This window comes from Lathyrus oleraceus, chromosome 6 (genome assembly GCF_024323335.1).
Source record: "Lathyrus oleraceus cultivar Zhongwan6 chromosome 6, CAAS_Psat_ZW6_1.0, whole genome shotgun sequence".
NCBI classification, from domain to species: domain Eukaryota; kingdom Viridiplantae; phylum Streptophyta; class Magnoliopsida; order Fabales; family Fabaceae; genus Lathyrus; species Lathyrus oleraceus.
In genome coordinates this window covers 395,758,520-395,779,103 of record NC_066584.1, presented here as the reverse complement: position 1 = coordinate 395,779,103, position 20,584 = coordinate 395,758,520, and the positions used below count along the sequence as shown (strand labels likewise).

Genomic DNA, 20,584 nt, shown 5'->3' with positions numbered 1-20,584 from the left:
GGAATCCATCAATATGGGAGTGGATGACAATATCTCAGAAAAAGGGACTGATGTTGAAGCAGATGTTGAGACATCATCTCAGCAAATTAACTCAACTGAAAATAAGGAAGGTATTGAATTAGGCAGTGAATTTGGAGGCATTGAACCTGATAACCCACAAGTTAACAAAGGTCCCTCCATCAGAATATAGAAATACCATCCAACAGATCTCATAATTGGAAATCTTAATGAAGGGGTCACCACTAGATCTAGAGATGTGATCTCAAATGCTTGCTTTGTTTCTATGTTTGAACTAAAAAATGTGAAGGAAGCTTTGACTGATGAATTTTGGATCAATGCAATGCAAGAGGAATTAGGTCAAATTGTGAGAAATAAAGTATGAGACTTAGTTCCTAGACCTAAAGGAATGAATGTTATTGGCACAAAATGGATCTACAAGAAATTTTTTGATGAAAAAGGGACTGAAACCAGAAATAAAGTCAGACTTGTTGCTCAAGGATACACTCAAATTATAGGGGTCGATTTTGATGAGACCTTTGCCCCTGTTGCTCGCCTTGAGTCAATAAGACTACTGTTAGGAGTGGCTTGTTTACTTAAATTCAAACTATTTCAAATGGATGTGAAAAGTGCCTTCTTAAACGGGTACTTGAATGAAGAAGACTATGTTGAACAATCTAAGGGGTTCATAAATTCAAACTTTCTAGATCATTTATACAAACTAAAGAAATCTCTCTATGGATTAAAGCAAGCATCTAGGGATTGGTATGAGAGGCTCACTGAGTACCTTGTTAATAATGGATACAGGAAATGAGGAACAGACAAAACTTTGTTTGTTAAAGAAGAGCATGGTAAACTCATGATAGCTCAAATATATGTTGATTACATTGTGTTTGGAGGGATGTCGAACTAGATGGTATACCATTTTGTTAAGCAGATGCAATCTGAGTTTGAAATGAGTCTTGTTGGTGAACTGACATACTTTCTTGGGCTCCAAGTCAAACAAGTGGATGACACTATCTTCATCTCCCAAAGCAAGTATTCCAAGAATATAGTGAAGAAGTTTGGCATAGAAAATGCTATCCATAAAAGGGCACCTGCACCAACTCATTTGAAACTAACCAAAGATGAAAAAGGTGTAAATATGGATCAAAGTCTGTATAGGAGTATGATTGGTAGTCTTCTTTATCTCATAGCTAGCAGACCTAACATTACATTTGTTGTATGCGTATGTGCTAGATATCAATCTGAACCCAAAATGAGTCACATTACTCAAGTGAAAAGGATTCTGAAGTATATAAATGGAATTAGTGAATATGGAATGTTGTATTCTCATAATGCAAACTCCTTACTAACAGGATACTGTGATGCAGATTGGGCAAGCAATGTTGATGATAGAAAAAACACTTTTGGAGGATGTCTCTTTTTGGGAAATAATCTCATATCTTGGTTCAGTAAGAAGAAAAGTAATGTGTCCTTATCTACAATTAAGGTTGAATATATTGCTGTAGGAAGTAGTTGCTCTCAATTAATTTGGATGAAATAAATGCTAGAAGAATACAATGTCCAGCAAGATGTCATGACATTATACTGTGACAACCTAAGTGCTATTAACATTTCCAAAAACCCTATTCTGCACAGCAAAACTAAGCACATTGATATTCGGCATCACTTCATTAGGGATCTGGTGGAAAACAAAATTGTCACTCTTAAGCATGTAACTACTGAAAAGTAACTCGCAAACATTTTTAAGCTTTAGATGCAAATCAGTTTGAAAAACTAAGGGACGAATTGGGAATTTGCATGCTTGAAGAATTATAGCAATTACTGAAGGAGAGATATGGAAATTAAAATTTCTCTTCCCTTCACTTAACTGTGCATAAAACTCAAGGACTATCATTACAACTTTTTCTTATTTTCCCAACACTGCACCCTATCCACCTTCACGCTACCCTATGCATTCTCTCTCTCAATCTTGTTCTCAGACACCTTCATCTCTCCATCTCCTCTCTATCGAAAACCACCAAAATTTCACAACCTTTTGTCTCCACTTCAAGCAAACCCTCCAAAGAGAAATCAAACGCAAAAAATATTGGCACTAAGATAGATCTATCTAATGTCATTACTGATGTTGTTCCCCCCTTGATCGTCCATGTCCATGAAACTCCCATGATAAAGGCTAGAACTTCATCTTCAAGGAAAGGTAAGCCTACTAAAGTAAGTACATCTTCCACTCCCTCCATAATTTCTAGAAATATGAATGATCATGAACCCCCTATTGTCGTGAAGAAACCCTTGTCCATGACTAATTTGTATCTCGACCCTATCAGCATTGAACCTAATGTTGATGCATCTAAATATTGTCCCACTGCAACAAATGTTATGGAAAATGTCCAAGCTTCCGAAACCAACAATAAACCTAGATTTGTTACTACCTTGAGTAAATCTAGCCCGGTCGTAGCTGATAGAGATGACGTTGATAAGAATATTCGTGTGTTGATCTTTCAAGTGTTAGGGATTGACCCTAAGATAAATGTCATGCCGGATGTCTCCACATCCTTGGCCTAACCTAATAACAATACTAAGAACCCCAGAGATAAACTCGATGTGAATGCACCTACTCTATCTCCTGAGAAATCGGAAGACAAAGAAAGGTCTGAAAATATAACTAATGAGTTGGGTAACAAAGATAAAAATCATGTTGATCAACCCACTAACATTGTTAATATTGAGGAACTGGAATCTGATGATGTTCCTATTGGGCAAAGACGGGCTCTTGGCATTGCTAAAAGATTTAAGAATAGAAAAGGCCAAGTTGTTGGATCCTCCATAACTCCCCCAAAATCTGTCAAGAACAAAGCTAGTGTTGGTCCCACAAAACGATGAAGCAAGGTGGTGACTCCTGTATCTAAGAAAAAGTCCCTGAAAAGGAAGGAAGTCCCCTCTGAGTCTAGTGAATCTGATCAAGATGTCGAAAACAATGTTCAAGACATCATCTCTACTTCCAGAAAGCAAGCCTCTGGGAAGAAGATACCGGTCAATATTCCTGAAGTTCCACTTGACAACATTTCTTTTCACTCTGTTGAAAATGGAAATTGGTGTATCAAAGAAGGTTAGCACTGGAAATGGGATTAGTGAAAGATGCTTTTGAGTGTAAGGAGGTGTTGAGTTTGATTCAAGAAGCCGGATTAATGAAAATTGTAACAGGTTTTGGCAATTGCTATGAAATGCTTGTCCAATAATTTATTGTGAACATCTCCAAGGAGTGTGACAACAAAAGGAGCAAGGAGTTTAGAAAAGTGTATGTCAAAAGAATATGTGTGGATTTTTCTCCTGAAATAATCAACAGGTTCTTGGGAAGAAATGAAGAAGAACAAGCTGAAATTGAAGTCATAATGTCATATACAGAGAGATTACTGCTAAGCAAGTGAAGGAATGACCAAGGAAAGTGAAATTATCTACTAGTGCCTTGAGTGTCAAGTATGTTGTTCTTCACAGAATTGGAGTTGCAAATTGGGTTATAACCAATCACACCTCCAATATAGCTACTGGGCTAGGTAAGATTATCTATATTGTTGGGACCAAGTCAAATTTTGAATTTGGATCCTATATTTTTGACCAAACGATGAAGCATGCTGTTTCTTATGCTGTGAAAATGCCAATAACTTTTCCTTCCTTTATCTGTGGGGTTATCCTGAATCAACATCCCAATATATTAATCAATTTTGGAAATACATGCAAAAGGGACCCTTCTCTCTCATTGCACTATAGGTTGTTCATAGGGAAACATGCCCCAGACATTGTCATGACATCTGGACAGACTCCTTCAAGGTCTACTAACAGAACATGCATCCTAGATGAGCTGAAAGACACCTGCAAGACCTTGGATGGAACTATAAAAAGTTGTACTGAAAGGAAAAACAAAATTGAAATGTTGATTAAGGCTTTGTATGAAGAAGAAGGTGGGTTGAAAAGTGATGGAACAGATGAAGAGGAAGAAAATGAAGACAAGTATGATGCAAGTGATGAGGAAGATGATACTGGTAGTGATGAAGATTAATGAGATCCAATTCTTTTGTGTGTTGATTATTCTGTTTTTTCTTTTATGGGTTATGCCTTGGATTCTATTTTGTGCACTTTATAAGTGCTTTTGGGTTTGTTTGGTTTGTAAACCCTCTTGACCTTATGTGTTGGTTAATGTGTGTGTTTTGTCAACTTTATGGCTAAAAAGGGGGAGTAGGTATGTGTGAATGTGTGATGCTTGTTGTGATGCTTGTTGTGATGCTTGATGTGTCCTCTGCGCTCTGCTTCGTTTCCTTCTTGCTCCTTGAGGGGGAGCATGTGCTTGTATGGAGGGGAGTAACCTGTGGGGTAACTCAACCCCTGGTTCTGATACTCAGGGGGAGCACCTAATTCTCAGGGGGAACGCCTGATACTTGTGTTCATGATGTTAGGAACAATGTCCTGTCATCCTGTCTAAAAAGGAATTTTTTTGGCGTGTTATACAGTATGAGGCCTATTGTTCGATGCGTTTGCCTTTGGTGACTGTGTGAAAAAGGATGTCGTATGTTTTCTTGTTGATGTATATCCTTGTTTCTATCCCTCATAACTATTGACCATTGCAAATATTGTTTAAGCCAAAATTTGCCAAAAGGGGAGATTGTTAGGTCTGACATATTGTGATTGGCTGCATTTTGGAAAAACAAGTATATGTGACAGATGTTGAACAAGATATCCTGACATGTTGTTTCAATATTCAGCGTAACCGAGCTTAAGCTGTTTGTGAGGTTTAGTCTCTTTAATGATTTATCTAAATATTCTCTGAAGATTTAGCTCTCGTATATTATTGAGCGTTTTCCTTATACCTGAAGAATATTGTATCTTGATTTACTTACGAAGTAATGATGTTAAGATATTTTAGTAAATATCTGATTTTATTGAAATCATATCTTCAGAAGATTATGCATAGATCTTGGATCTGTTACAAATCAAGACTGAAGTCCATGCCTTTTCACTGCTATTTATAGAGGAGTTTTAAACCTAAGAATGGATCTAAGTAGTGCAATATTTTGTTAGAATTAGGGTTTCGTGTGTATGCTTTTTGTGAGCCAATTCGAGTATCACTTTGATACTTGAATTGGACCTGGTGTATTGAGTTGTAACTAACAATCTCTCAGAAGCTTTTAAGCAAGAATGGATTGTGTTTTTTAGTTGTTTTTTGTCATGTGGTTGAGGGAAGTTATAGGGGTCTCCTATCTAGGTGTGTCCTAGATAAAAACGTCCACAAGTAGAAATTAGGTGAGAAGTCTGTAAAACCTGAGGTTGTTTAGGACTTCAAATTAATTAATGGATTTCCTTCCTGGCTTAGTAGCCCCCAGATGTATGTGACATTGCACTGAACTGGGTTAACAACTGATTATGTTATTTACTGTTATACTGTTATATTTATTATGATATTGTTTGTGGTGTGATAATATGCAAACCCTGGGGTCGTGACATCGTGTAGGAAATCAGGGTTTTGCTTTCCAAAATTTCAACCTTTCTTGCCATTTTTGTTAACTCCATAGATCATGGAAATCATTTTGCTTATATCTATGATTTTAGCCAAAAAGTACTGGAATGCTCTGTCATATCTAATGATGCAATCAGTACCAAAAGCTTCTAAGACAATTTCTTCCTCCAATTTTGAAAATTTTCTTTTCAAAGCAAAGTTATTACTTTCTAAAGAAAACATTTTTTCATTTAGGGAAGAAATATCCTTCTCAAGCTCACCACGAGTTTCAGAAGTAACTAATTGGACTTGTTTAAGGTCCCTGTACCTACTCTTAAGACTTTGGTACTTTTCCAGGATTTTAGAAAGACACGACTTTAAATCGGAACGAGATAGTTCAAAAAATACCTCTTCAGAATCGGAGTTTGATTCTGATTCTGACAATATCTTATCCTCTTGTTCTTCATAACCTTCAGGATCAGTTATAGTTGCCATCAATGCAACATTGGCATATTCCTCATCAGAAACTTCTTCTTTGGATTCTGAGTCGTGCCATGTAGCCACAAGCCCCTTCTTGCCTTTAGAGAGATTTTTCTTGGGCCTTTTGTCCTTCTTCAGCTCAGGATACTCATTCTTATAATGGCCTGGCTCCTTGCACTCGTAGCGGATAACCTCTTTACCAAAACCTTGCTTCTTTGGTCCGGAAGAAGAATCAGAATGACCAACAATCCTTTTAGCTCCTCTGAACTTTCCTTGACCATTTTTCATGTGCTTCCAGAGTCTGTTGACCCTTTTGGAAATCAAAGACAATTCATCATCACCTTTTGAGTCTTCATTAGAATCTTCTGATTCTTCCTTAGCTTGATAAGCCCTTATCTTCTCAGGCTTGGACTTTAAGGCAACAAATTTACCTGGCTTCTGAGGTTCATCTTCCTCGAGTTCTATCTCATGGCTTCTCAAATAACTAACAAGTTCTTCAAGAATAATGTTGCTCAAGTCATTTGCCAACTTCAAGGCAGTTACCATAGGTCTCCATTTTTTGGGGAGACTTCTGATGATTTTCTTAACACGATCAACCATAGAATATCCTTTGTCCAGAATCTTGAGTCCTGCGACAAACATCTGAAATCTTGAGAATGTAGTCTCAACGGTTTCATCGTCTTCCATTTTGAACGCCTCATATTTATGGATTAAGGCTAAAACTTTTGTCTCCTTAACTTGAGCATTCCCTTCATGAGTCATTCTTAAGGAATCAAAGATAGACTTAGCAAAATATCTATTTGTTATCCTCTCATACTCAGTATAAGATATAACATTTAGCAATATCGTTCTAGCTTTATGATAATTCTTGAAATCCTTCTTTTGTTGATTTGTCATAGCACTTCTTGTTATATTGTTTCCTTCAGCATTTATTGGGTGAACGTAGCCATTGACTACAAGATCCCAGAGATCAATATCATATATAAGAAAAAACTTTTGATCTATCTTTCCAGCAATTAAACTTCTCACCATCAAAGATTGATGGTTTAGCACTGTAGTGATCTCTCTCATTGTTGTTAGTGGCAGCAGTGTTGTTGTTAGCAGTGACCATTATTTCTCACACAAATTAGAACGACACTGAACACGGTGAAATGTTGATAAAGTCTTTATCACAATCAGAACCAAAACTCTTATGCCAATTGAAGGTGTGAAAAACACAAGAAATGGGGGGTTCGAATTGGGTTTTAAAAACAAAAATTTTCTACCAACTCAAGAACACAACACAAAACTAAGAACAAAGAGATAAAAACATAAGTATTTTTATCCTGGTTCACTTGAAATCAAAGTTACTCCAGTTCACCCGCCAAGGTGATTTATACCCAAGGACTTAATCCACTATAACCAAATAAATTACAGAATAAACACAAAAAACAAATTTCTTTGTCTTCTCAAGGATCCGACTAAAACCTAATCTCTTTAAGGAAATACAAATAAACAATTTGAATAAGTTTTTGTGTTATAAGTTTCTTCTACACAAGCAAATTTTACACAAAGGAAATACAAAACATTTAAAGAAAAATTGTGCACAAAGTTTATAGCTTTTTCACAAAGAAAATATACTTTTTCAAATTGTAGCAGTAGCGATAGCGTAGCCGCTTTCTTCAGGTCTCCAAGTCCCACTTATATAGCATAAGAAAGATACTGTTGAAGGGCAATTCGGGAATATCAAAAGAGAAGTTGTCCACTAACGGATTAGTGACAGGTGTGAGGAATAATATTGTCCTTTGCCTAAGTTTTCAAGTAGTGGAAAGAATATTTTCGATTCGCACCATGTACTATTTGATCACGTATCTTTTGATCTTATCTTCAAATTCATTGGCTTCTGAGAAACAGTTGATGAAGCATGAAAAGAAGAAATACACAGTTGAAATCAGAATCTTCAGTCAGAACCTTGACCACGTTAGCGTCTGGCTTGAGATCATCAGAGTCTTCAGCTAATTACCCAAACTTCATAATCTTCATAATCTTTAGTCAGAACCTTGACTACGTCAGCGTCTGACTTGAGATCTTCAGAATCTTCAGTTAAGTAACATTCATAAGCTTTCCATTCTTCTGAAGTTTGACAATCAGAGTCACATCCAGAAGCAGAAGCGGAGAGAATATTGCAACAACAACATAACGTCTTTCCAGAACTTCTCAGGAGTGAATCAACACAGAAGTAAAAAGAACATTGAAACAACAACTTGATATCTTTCAGAACTTCTCATGAGTGATTAGCATAGAAGTAGAATTCGAAACAAATGTTCATAAACTGACGACGTTGCACGTCATAAACTCGGAATCAGAACTGGTTGTTAAAGCTACACAATAATAAACCATTAGGGTACCAAAATCGTTCTCACACAAATACTACATTGTTATCATCAAAACTCAAGGTATAGATGTAAAACTAAATCTTGTTCTAACACCTCTTACATATTAGAAGTAGTACATTCAGATGTATGTGGTTTGTTTGAGGATCATACCATTGGTGAAAATAGGTATTTTGTCTCATTTATCGATGAGTACAATTGAAAGCTTTGGATATATGTGATCAGGCGCAAAGACTGAGTATTTTTAATCTTTAAGAGATTGAAAATGCTTGTCGAAAACAAGAGTGGAAAGAAGATTAAGGTTTTGTGAACAAATGGAGGTGACGAATACTCATCCAAGATATTTGAAGAGTTTTGTGCAAAACATGATATCGATCATCTGGTAACTACTTCTTACACGCCTAAACATAATGGAATAATAGAAAGAAGAAACATGACCATATTGGATATTGCGAGATGCATGTTGAAGAAGAAGAATTTGCCAAAATCCTTATGGGGTGAAGCAATCACCACTGCTATTTATATTATGAACAAGTTCCCTACCAAGAAACTGAAGAACAAGGTTTATGAAGAAGTATGGAGTGGAAAATGATCATCAGTGAGTCATCTGAAGTTGTTTGGCTCTATTTGCTACAAGCATGTTCTTGATGCAAGAAGAAGGAAGCTTGATGATAAAAGTGAATTGATGATCCTGGTAGGATATTATAAGAATGGATCATACAGGTTATTCAATCCAATCAATGATAATATTGTGATGAGTCGAGACATTGTGATTAATGAGAACTCTGTTTGGGATTGGAATCCAGATGATGCAACTAACCAGCTATTGTTGAGCTATGGTTGTGATGAAAAAAGTAGTAAGCACGAAGAAGTTTCAATTAATGAAGTTCCAGTCATAGTCGAAGTTAAAGCAAATAATATAGAGGGTATGGCTAGCACAAGCCAAGACCTCAAAGAACCAGAGTTCTCACATCAAGGTTGCAAGGTTGTGAAGTGGTTAATGATAATGAAGTCACACCTGATGGATATTTGGTTCATTTCGGTTTACTTGTAGGTGTTGAACCAATCAACTATAGTGAGGCTTTAAAGGATAAAAAATGGAAGGCAGTCGGTCGAAGAGTTACAAACGATTGAAAGAAACAATACATGGGAGATAATCTAATTGCCAACACACACAAAAGTTATTAAAGTAAAATGGGTGTTCAAGCTAAAGCATAATCCTTATGGATCGATTGCAATACATAAGGAAAGATTAATAGCTCAAGGTTTTCTTTTAAGAGTAGGACTCGACTAATATGAAGTATATGCACCAGTAGCAAGATTGGAAACTGTCAGATTGGTGATAGCCTTGGCATGCAAGCAAGGCTGGTCGACATTTCACTTAGATGTGGAATCAACATTTTTGAATGCTCCCCTAGATGAAGTCGTGTATGTCACACAACCTCTTGGATTTATGATACGGGAGAAAGTAAGAAAAGTGTACAAGTTGAACAAAGCTCTCTATGGTCTCAAACAGGCACCCAAAGCATGGAACAAGAAGATCAACTCATATTTAGTTGAATTGGGTTTCATCAAATGCGGGTGTGAGTATAATGTCTATGTACAGGTCATGGTATAAGATATAACCATCATCTTCTTATATATCGATGACTTGCTAGTAACTGAAAATAACATGAAGAACTTGTCAAAGTTCAAAGAGCTGATGAAGAGGGAATTTGAAATGTCGTATTTGGAAAACTTGTCATATATTAAAGGCATGGAATTTCAAATTACCAAGCAAGGTATGGTGTTGCATCAAAGGAAGTATGTCAAAGAAATACTCAAGATATCTAGGATGGAAGACTTGAATCTTGCATCCTCACTTGTCGAACCTAATCTGAAACTAGAGAAACACGGAGAGGGGGACAAGGTCGGTGTCACTTTGTTTAAATAAATTGTAGGATCTCTGAGGTATATGTGCAACATCAGACCTAATATAGGTTTCTCAGTCGGATTGGTAAGCAGATACATGGATGAACCAAAGGTGTCACACATGAAGGCTACAAGAAGAATCCTGAGATACCTAAAAGGATCAATAAATTGTGAAATTATGTTCCCACAAGATTCTGAAAGCAAAGAAGTTGTGATTAATTTTTATTCAGATGTTGATTGGTGTGGAGATATGGAAGATCGAAGAAGCACAACTTGTTATTTCTTTCAAGTATTTGGTGCCCCAATCTCATGGTGCTCAATAAAGAAACTTGTGGTGGCATTATCATCATGTGAGGCTGAGTATATAACAGGATCCTATGTTGCTTGTCAAGCAATCTGGATCAGAGTGTTGTATGAGATGGAGGTCAAAGTGAAGAAACCTCTGATGCTGCAGATGGACAATAAGTCATTCATCAATCTTGCAAAGAATTCAGTTCTGTATGGAAGGAGTAAGCACATCGAAGCTAGATTTCACTTCCTAAGGGAGAAGGTAAATCAAGGTAAATTTGAAGTAATGCATTGCTCAAGTGAAGCACAGTTGACCGGCATTTTCACCAACGAATTGAAGATCGATAGATTCTTAATTTTGAGAAAAAAATTATGAATAGTTCAAATCGATTAACTTGTGTTTGATAACTTGGATTATAAGGGGGTATATTGTGATATATAACTCAAGTTATTGGTTAGTTAGTTACATAGCATATAAGTTACTTGAGATGCAAATAATTTACTTGTATATAAACACATTAGTATAACTCAATTTTAACATTCAATAATACAATTACTTTTGATTCACTCAATCTCTCTTAGTCTCTCTAATTTCTTCCCCACCCAAAATGCTTCTTACACTAACAGTATCAAGGAGGTATAAAATTGTGAAGTGGAAGGGAAAATAAAAACATAATAAATTTTTTTAATAAGTTACTTCAAAACTATTCATATAGTCATTGTTGCCCACTCATGCATGCCTAACTTCAATACAATAACGTTCAAATCTAACGCCATAGACCAAAGTGACTAATGAAATTATGAATCAAAGTTTTCTTTTTTTGTTTCAGTGAAGGACTGACAGGATGTCCACATTAAGTGGAAGCAATTTTATCCATGATTAATTGATTAAACTAATGATGTTGGTTAAGTGGAAGCAATTTGCCCCTCATAAGGAACAACTCATGAAAAGTGAGTTTGAAACTTTGAATCATTGTAGGGCCACTCATATCCAAAAACAAACGCACAAGGAATAAATTTTTTGAATTCAAATATAATTAAAAAAAAAAGAATATCACATCAAAATTCTGCAGTTCCATATTTTGTTTCCTCAACCAAATGAATAAGAAGACACATTCAAACTATACTCATGCACAGGTTCAATATTATAAATGTGTTAGTATTGATTGAATCAAACTTAACTCATGCACATGTTTATTATACATGTATATGAATTTAGATACAAATATGTTTACTAACAATAAAACTTACTACGAAATAAATCATGGAAAAATAATAACTTTTTTTTATGAATTAAGGGTCCAAAGGCCCAAAGGAACAAACTAAAGCCTGTAAGAAACCAGGAGTCTCCTAAGCGATCGAGGCACAGAAATCGAAAATCGGGAATCCAGAAAAAATATTAACCCTGAAGAATATTACTCCATCAAATCATGCTGTGCTAAGAGGTTAATTGAGGTCATTGCAGGTTAAAGGCTTTACACAGTTCTTCATTCTTGTTTCAGTTACTGTTTAGTCGAAGGAGCCTTCTTCATCAAGCCAAATATCAACTAAGAAATCTACCATCTCCTGCATCAGCCACAAATCCATCGAAATTCGAATCAGTACATGGAAGAAATACGCGCAAAGCTTTCTACTCGGAAAGCTTAGTGTTGCCAAATTGCAGCTATAGTGGCGCTATAGCTTGACATAGTTTTAGCAACACGATAGCACCCAGGCGTAAAATGTATGAACATATACATTTTACTGCATTACATGTATTCTTTTAGACAAGGTTATTGAAATCTTACAGGCAATGGTATGCGCTCCGCAAAAGGTTCGCTAGTAGAAAGCAGATCTTCATATGATGTCGACCAGCTGAAATAAAATAAATTGGAATTGTTACCAATGATTGAGCCTTTCATCATGACTGTTACCAATGATTGAACCTTCTGTAAATTGAAAGAACATGAACTGGTTTGACAGACATATACCTAATAATTGGATCCTTAGGTGTTCTTGGTGAATTCTGAGACTTATCGCCGACCCACTTTTTTCTATTCTCATGCCAAGCATTTGCAGCTGCATTATATCTTCAACATTAGGTTATAAACAACAGAATTAAAACGTTTAAAAATGAACAAGAGACAAAAAATCAAGATAAAGAGTGATTAACCATGTTTGTGAAAGCTCACCGTGATTGATAAAAGTGGAAGTTTGCTTTAAATTCTGCTTCACATGATTGGAATGAAAGTATCTGTAGGTGTTTTCGCTTGATCTTTTTACTTCAATTGCAGATTTAGATTGCTTCAAAGTTTGTTTCCCATTGGAATGCGTAGTTTCAGCACAAATCTCCATCGCGTACAACGATAATTCTAGGATGAATACTTATAATTATATCCTTCTACAGATTAGAAGTACCTCTCCAAGCTTTGTTACAGTTATTGCCAGTTGAATGTCACAGGATACGAAAAGAACCAATGCTTGTCAATCGTTGCAGCTGCGTAATGAGAAAATAGCTTTAATAGGAAAAACTACACAATTTCTTATGATAAATGAAACCTTAATCACAAGGATATTTATTTGCATAAGAACCAATTTATTGAGTATACGAAAATACGAAACTTATATTTATTTGCATGATATAATATGCTTGTACAAAAGGATACTACTGAAGATATATAGACGCTTAAAAATTGTAAAGATATAATAGAATCCGAATGTAATTAGAAGATCGTTATGGAGTCCGGAAGAACTCCGAGGGTAACAACAAACCAATGCTTTAAGACAGAGACACCACATCTCCGCCCTTAAAACATTAGGTAAATGAGTCATCTCTATTATATATCCGACTTTTTACCCAATCTCCTTCCACACTAGGATCCATCTCCCCCGCTCCCCCATCAAGTAGAACCAAGACTCTGATACCGCTTGTTGGGGAGTCTAGAGGAGTGTCAGGAGCAATCTCAGACCAATGCTCCAAGACCACAAAAGAGAAGAGAGAGACGCAACATCTTTACTAACATGTTTAGAGATTGAAGATATTCATGTCACCTCTCTTTTACATCCAACATTTCGCTCATTCGTAATCAACGTGAGACTTAACCGGTCAGACTTGAACTCTGCGAAAACATATAATTGCGTAACAAACTTCTAAAACAACTATGATTTAAAATTGAAACTAAAATCTAAATTACATCAGTAACCGAAAAATCTGTTGCAAGAGATAAGATTAGACAGCATTAATGTTAAGTCAACAAACCACCAACATTGAGGCCCCTAATTATCTAATCTAATAATCCAAAACCTTATAGACTATTACTCTCACAACTAACACTTGAATTTCATTAATTAATTCAACCAACTTTCTTCCAGATCTGAGATATAAAGAAAAGTGCAAAATAAATTCATAGACCAATCAAGAACCCGCATTTAAAATGAGCGATAAAATTCAAGCCTGTGTCGGTTACAAATGTACTAGTATAATAAAAACAACACAACTTCATATAGAAAACAATGAATCCTAACTAACATGCACACAGGAACATAAAATACAAAGCAAACAACAAAGAAAATGCATAAGCTTTTTCATACAGTGACTACTGCATTCAACAAAACAACTTCAAAAACAATAACCCAATTGAGATCTGAATCCGAATCAAGAAACAATCAAACAAAACACAATCAAAATTCAAAACAACAACAACAACAACAAAAACTTAAGACTTCTTGATTATATGTCTTCATTGAAAAAAAAACTTACATGTTTGACCAAGTAGATGAATCGACGGAGAAACCGAAGAAAATCACTATTATGAAAAATGGGTTTGCGTCCAAACAAGCATTCACCATAAGAAATAGCAAAAGGTGCAATCTTTTTTCACTTCTGTGGGCGTGTTGCAACTTGCAAGTTGTTGTCTGTAAAAAAAAAGTGCTTTTTTGAATATTCGGTTTTGTGGATTTTGGATAATTGAAGAGTTGTTGGACGGTAGAAACGTGTAATAATTGTAGTATGTCTATATTACCCACTACCAACCTCTGGTCATAGTAAAATGGATAAGGATAAAAAAGATTCTTGAGGGGCTTTTGGTCATTTTTTTTGTGTGATAACAACCACATGCTTTTTGTTTCCTTTAACCACCATTGGAAAAGGTTTGCATCATATTGTAAGGACCAATAAGGAAAATTATAATTGCAAATCAAGATAATTTAGTTTTTAAACAATTTTTTTAATTACATAGCATAAAAAATTAGATAAAGTTATCCATAAATTAAAATGTATTGAAAATAACTAAAATTTTAATTATTTCATAAATAATTTTTTTTAATTGAAACAATGAAATACTACTATATATAAGAGAAATAATTAAATACTATAGTAAAAATAATATTAAATGTAAATAATTTTATAATGTTGATTAATTATAATTATTTTATAAAGATATTTAGATTCCTTCTAAAACAATAATAGGATTTGAATCTTAAATTTATAAATTTATAGATAAAAAATTGTGCTTTTTATCCTAGATCAAATTGTCAAAATAAAAATCAATAACAAATATTATTAAACATGTGTAAAAAATAAAGTTGTGATAGTATATTAATGTATATATGGATTAAAAAATTACATTCACAATACATGTTAAATTAAATACATTTGACAAGCAAATTTCTTAAAGGTAATCATTTCCTTTCAGAAAAATATAAGACAATGAAATGCCATCACTCAATCTATTTTTTCTTCTTTCTTTTTTATAAATAAACTAAACTATATTATATTTTCTCGTTTCTAGTTTTAACATGTCTATAAATGTGCTTTTCAATATTTATTTTTGTTTTTGTGATTTTTCTTTATTGTATATTCATATGGTTTTTAATGTTTCTGGTTATTTTTGTGTGTGATTTGTTATGATTTTAATATATTTTCTTATTTTTCTTGTTTGTACTATTTTTTTATGGAGATGTGATTTAAATTTAAACCTTACATGTTTGGATAAGCTTCTAGCCAAGTGAAAGTGAGTCTGCAACAAATTTTAAGACAAAATTATACGTGAAAAAACTGAACCTAACACTAAGAATGAGTGTGTGCATGAGGAAACTGACTTTAACCGGGGGAAAAAAACAGGGTGGGGAGAGGGAACCTACTCCTCCCCCAATGTAACATAAATTCGATTTATGTTGTAAAAACCTAAGTCTATAATAGTACCAAAATTCTATTATTCTTAAATATATAGTTATTTTACTTTATTTGTAATAAAGAGGTAATTAAGTTTGTTAAGCTGAATATAGTTTGTTGTAAAATCTGTATCTATTTCTTTTTTTTACTATTTAAGGATTACTTAAAAGGAAACTATGATTCTTTCTATAAGATGATTTCACTTTTTTTTTTAAAAATTTTAATTAATAATAGAAATTCTTCTATGCATAGGAAATGTGATGATGGACGTCAGCAAGACTTACGACCAGATTGTCGGTGTTGAGGGGTCTCAATTTTCTTAGAGGCTCACAGTCGTCAGTGGTTTCTATTATTTTTGCGACGACCGTTAACTAGGGTGACGATTGTCATATCTTTTAGGCTTATCTTTGACTGTTCATTGGATGATTGGATTTTCCTTAAGCTCTTCAATATGGTTTGTCCTCCTTATTGAAAAATTGATTAGAAACTCGAAATTTGACAAAAACTAAAAACTTGTGGGTGCTCTCCCACGCAGCGCTTCATTTAACGTCGGTAGTTCGAATCTTGAAAGCTCAACCCTCAGGGGGGACTTCTAAGGCAAAAGTAATGCATTTTTCCATAACTTCAGCGATATTATAATGTTTTAGCCTCTGCCCATTCACTATGAATGACCCATTGGTCTTACTTCAAACCTCCAATGCGCCAAATTGCATTACTCTTTTTACTTCAAATGGTTCATACCATCTGGAGAGAAGCTTTTCGAAAATAGTCTCAATCTAGAATTAAATAACAATACTAACTCTCTTTCATTGAATTCCCTTCTGGTTATACGTCTATAATTCCATTTCTTTGCGTGTTCTTTATAGAGTAGGGTATTTTCGTAGGCATCCAACCTAAGCTTTTCCAACTCATGTTGGTTCAAAATTCTCTTACCTCTGACGACTCTGTAGTCCATATTAAGGGTTTTAATGGTCCAATAAGCTTTGTGTTCTAGCTCTATCAGGAGGTGGTATGATTTCCCATAGACAATCTTGAATGAGGTGGTTCATATAGGTGTCTTGTAAGCAGTCCTAAAGGCCCAGAGTGCTTCCCTAAGCTTAACGTCCCAGTCCTTCCTAGCGGTGGAAACTATTTTTTCAAGGATTGACTTTATCTCTCTATTAGAAATTTCCACTTGTCGACTTGTTTATGGATGATACAGGGTATCTATTATGTGTCTCACTCCATACTTTCTTAACATATTTTCAAATAGTTTGGAAATGAATTGAGATTCACCATCACTTATTACGAGACTTATTACGAGTCTAGAGACGCCGAATCTTGGAAAGATGTTTTTTTAACATCTTGATCACCACTCGTGCATCATTAGTCGAAGAGGCAATGACCTCAATCCATTTTGACACATGGTCAACAACAACGAGTATGAATTTGTTTCCCATTAAGGATGGAAAAGTTCCCATAAAGTTTATCCCCATACATCAAAGACTTTTACCTCTAAGATATTCTTTAAGGGCATTTCATCTCTCCTAGAAATATTTCTAGTTCGATGACAGCGGTTACATTCTATGGCAAAATTATGAACATTTTTTAAGATAGTAGGTCAATAAAGGCTAGCCTGAAGAATTTTTGCAGCAGACTTTGAAATACACATATGCTCTCCATAAGGAGAGGCATGGTAATGGGTGATGACACTTTTTATTTATTCACCAGGGACACATCAACAGAAGATATTGTTGAGACCTCTCTTGAATAAGAGAGGTACTTTCCGTTAATATTGCTTGAGGCCATGAAAGAATCCTTCTTTTGTTGATAGGTCAGATATGGGGGCAAGACTCCAACAACTAGGTAGTTGACAAAATCAGCGTACCATGGCACTATAGACCTTGCTAATAAGGTTCTCTCTTTTGTCTCCTTCCCATTATGTTCCTCTTCTGGCTCAGGTTGATTTTGTTTATCCCTTTCAAGGTAATATGTGAGATGATCATATCATTGTGCCTCAACTTTTAAGAAGGTTATCAACTCATCATTAGGGAATGAATCATCTAAAAGGGAAACTCCTCTATTTTCGCATCATTATTCCTAAATAAGTGTTTTGCCACTACATTTTTCGTACCTTTCTTATAATGGGTCTTAATATCGAACTCCTGCAACAACAGTTTCCACCGAATTAGTCTTGGCTTCACATATTTCTTGCTAAGTAGATACTTGATAATTGCATGGTCTGTGTACACGATGATCTTCAATCATACCATGTAGGAATGAAATTTGTTTATCTCATATATGATTGCTAGAAGCTACTTCTTAGTAATGGCATAATTAATCCGAGCTTCTTCTAAGGTTCTACTAGCATAGTAAATTGCGTGAAACTTCTTGTCTTTGTGTTGTCCTAGAACAGCACATACTACGTAGTCGCTCGCATCACGCATGATCTCATAAGGAAGGCTCTAATCTTGAGACTAGATTATTAGGGTAGGGATCAATACATGCTTTAACCGATAGGAAGATCATCCATGAATACTTCCATGATGTCCTCTAGGAAGATCTCAAAGATGGATATCATGCATCTCTGGAACGTGGCAGGAGCATTGCACAATCCGAACAACATTCACCGATAGGAAAATGTACCCTTAGGGCATGTGAATATAGTATTTTCTTGGTCACTAAGATGAATTAGGATTTGAAATAATCCCGAGTAACCATCCAGGTAGAATAAGTAAGAGTTCTTAGCTAAGCGCTCAAGCATCTAATCTATAAACGAAATGGGAAAATGATCCTTCCTAGTGGCTTTATTTAACTTTTTATAGTTAATGTGAATTCTCCTTCTCGTCACTCCATGTGTGGCAAGAGAATCTCATTTTTCTTTCTTTACCATAATCATTCCTCCTTTCTTCAGTACCACATGTACCGGACTAACCCACTTACTATCTGAATTATGGTAGATGATCCCAGCGCCAAGAAGCTTCAGTACTTCTTTCTTTACTACTTCACTCATATTAGGGTCCAGTCTTCTCTAGTGTTCTCTTGAGGGTTTAGAATCCCTTTCAAGTAAAATCTTGTACATACACACAGAGGGATTGATTCCTTTGAGATCATTAATAGTGTATCCTATCTCTTCGAGATATCTTTTCAACATAACAAGTAGTTTTTCAGTTTTGTCTCTTCCTAGATATGTGTTCACTATGATTGGGTGGTTAAGTTCACTATCTAGAAACTCATACATGAGGTTTTGGGTAGTATTTTGATTCCTACCTTTGGCTACTTTGGTTATGGCATTGGAGTAGGAATAAGGGTGAGGAACTCATTTTGATCAGTTGGACTTGCATCCAATATGCCTGGAAAAATCTCAGCTTCGTCATCCTTTATTTCTTATGTCGGAGGCACATCCAACTCCCCGGTCAGGGGTGGCTCTGACGACAGCTCCTTAATGCATTCATCGATTATATCAACAAAAAATCATGAGTCATTAATATAAGGATTCTTCAAAAATTGGGACAAGATGAACTTGATCTTTTCATCTCCAACCTCGAATGTAAGATTTCCTATTTTTACATCTATAATAGCGCCAGCAGTAGTTAAGAAGGATCTACCTAAGAAAATTGGGATGTGAGGGTCTTCCCTAATGTCCATCACCGTAAAATCTATGGGAATATACAGCTGGTCGATTCTTAACGGGACGTCTTCCACTGTTCCTACTGGGTACTTTACAGATTGGTCAACCAGCTGAAGGGAATCTTGGTCAGCTTAAGTTTTTCTAAATTGAGCCTCTCGCAAATAGAAAGACGCATAAGACTCACACTAGCTCCTAAATCACATAAGGGTTTATTAATGACGTACTTACCGATAACGCATGGAGTTGAGAAACTCCCTAGATCTTTTAGTTTGGGTGGGATCTTATTTTGAATAATGGTGATACACTCCACAGTGAGCACCAATGTTCCATCGTCATCGATCTTTCTTTTGTTCGTCAAAATCTCCTTAAAAAACTTAGCGTATGAAGGCATCTGAGTTATAGCTTCAGTAAAAGGGATAATAACATGAAGTGTCTTTAATAACTCAATAAATTTCCTAAGTTGCACCTCTGTTTTTAACTTCGCGAGTCTTTGAGGGTATGGTATCAAAGGCTTGTAAGGAAGAGGGGGTACATATGATTGTTCCTTATCCTTCTCAATCACCTCATTAGCCTTCAATGCATGTTATTTCTCAACTACTAATGGTTCATTCCCTGTGTCCTTTCTAGTTATCTTTTCATTGTCCTTTTCTACACTCTTTCCTACATCATTTCCTCTAACTCTCTTATCAACAGGACCTCTAACTTTGTTCCGCTTCGCATTGCTATAGCGTTAGCATGTCCCTTTGGGTTCGATTACGGTTGGCCTGGAAATATTTTAGTTGGGGCAATAGTAGATGCTTATTGTTGGGCCAGTTGAGAGATTTAGGTCTCTAACATTTTATTGTGGGTGGCAATAACACCAACTTTATTAGCCAACTGCTTTATCATCTCGTTAGTATCAATGTTCTGATTCATAAACTCCTTATTTTCCTGACTTTGAGACAAGATAAAGTTCTCCATCGTCAGTTCCAATTTCGAATTTTTATGGGCAACAAGATTAGCAAGGGCTTCTTTTTGGTTTTGGAAATTGGGTGGAGTAGTAGGTGAAGGTCTGGGTGATAACATGGCATTGTTGTTCTTGTAGGAGAAATAAGGATGATTTCTCAATCCAAGATTATACGTGTTAGAAGGTGGGTTTCCTTGCACGTAATTATCCTGATCATGGGTTAGTTCAACTAATAATTAACAGTCGGTAGTGACATGTCCAGGGACTCCACAAATCTCTCAGTTACGAGTCACTGCAACTACGCTAGATGCGAGATTAATACTCAAATTATCAATTT

At 35.4% G+C, this 20,584-nt stretch overlaps 3 protein-coding genes across 7 annotated transcripts; 1 reads left to right on the top strand and 2 right to left on the bottom strand.

Annotated features, from left to right (window-relative positions):
• The first annotated feature begins 910 nt into the window (after nt 1-910).
• Nucleotides 911-1,543, top strand: LOC127095831 (secreted RxLR effector protein 161-like). The gene has a single exon (XM_051034462.1). It carries the CDS (start codon nt 911-913, stop codon nt 1,541-1,543), a length of 633 nt encoding a protein of 210 aa, XP_050890419.1.
• Nucleotides 1,544-5,530: 3,987 nt separating this feature from the next.
• Nucleotides 5,531-7,079, bottom strand: LOC127095830 (uncharacterized). Its single transcript, XM_051034461.1, has 4 exons — nt 6,998-7,079; nt 6,458-6,921; nt 5,730-6,364; nt 5,531-5,630 (listed from the first exon to the last, which is right to left on the bottom strand). The coding sequence occupies exons 1-4, from the start codon at nt 7,077-7,079 to the stop codon at nt 5,531-5,533; spliced, it is 1,281 nt and encodes a 426-aa protein (XP_050890418.1).
• A 4,603-nt stretch (nt 7,080-11,682) lies between these two features.
• On the bottom strand, nt 11,683-14,508 carry LOC127091492 (uncharacterized). Of its 5 annotated transcripts, none has more exons than XM_051030147.1 (6): nt 14,279-14,471; nt 13,540-13,637; nt 12,711-13,015; nt 12,510-12,597; nt 12,327-12,393; nt 11,683-12,105 (listed from the first exon to the last, which is right to left on the bottom strand). In XM_051030147.1, the coding sequence occupies exons 3-6, from the start codon at nt 12,871-12,873 to the stop codon at nt 12,049-12,051; spliced, it is 375 nt and encodes a 124-aa protein (XP_050886104.1). In that variant the 5' UTR covers nt 12,874-13,015; nt 13,540-13,637; nt 14,279-14,471; the 3' UTR covers nt 11,683-12,048. The 5 variants fall into 5 exon arrangements, with proteins under 5 accessions (XP_050886104.1, XP_050886105.1, XP_050886103.1 ...); XM_051030148.1 differs by having other exon boundaries at nt 13,570-13,637; XM_051030150.1 differs by having other exon boundaries at nt 12,025-12,105; nt 12,510-12,608; nt 14,279-14,508.
• Between the last annotated feature and the right edge of the window lie 6,076 nt (nt 14,509-20,584).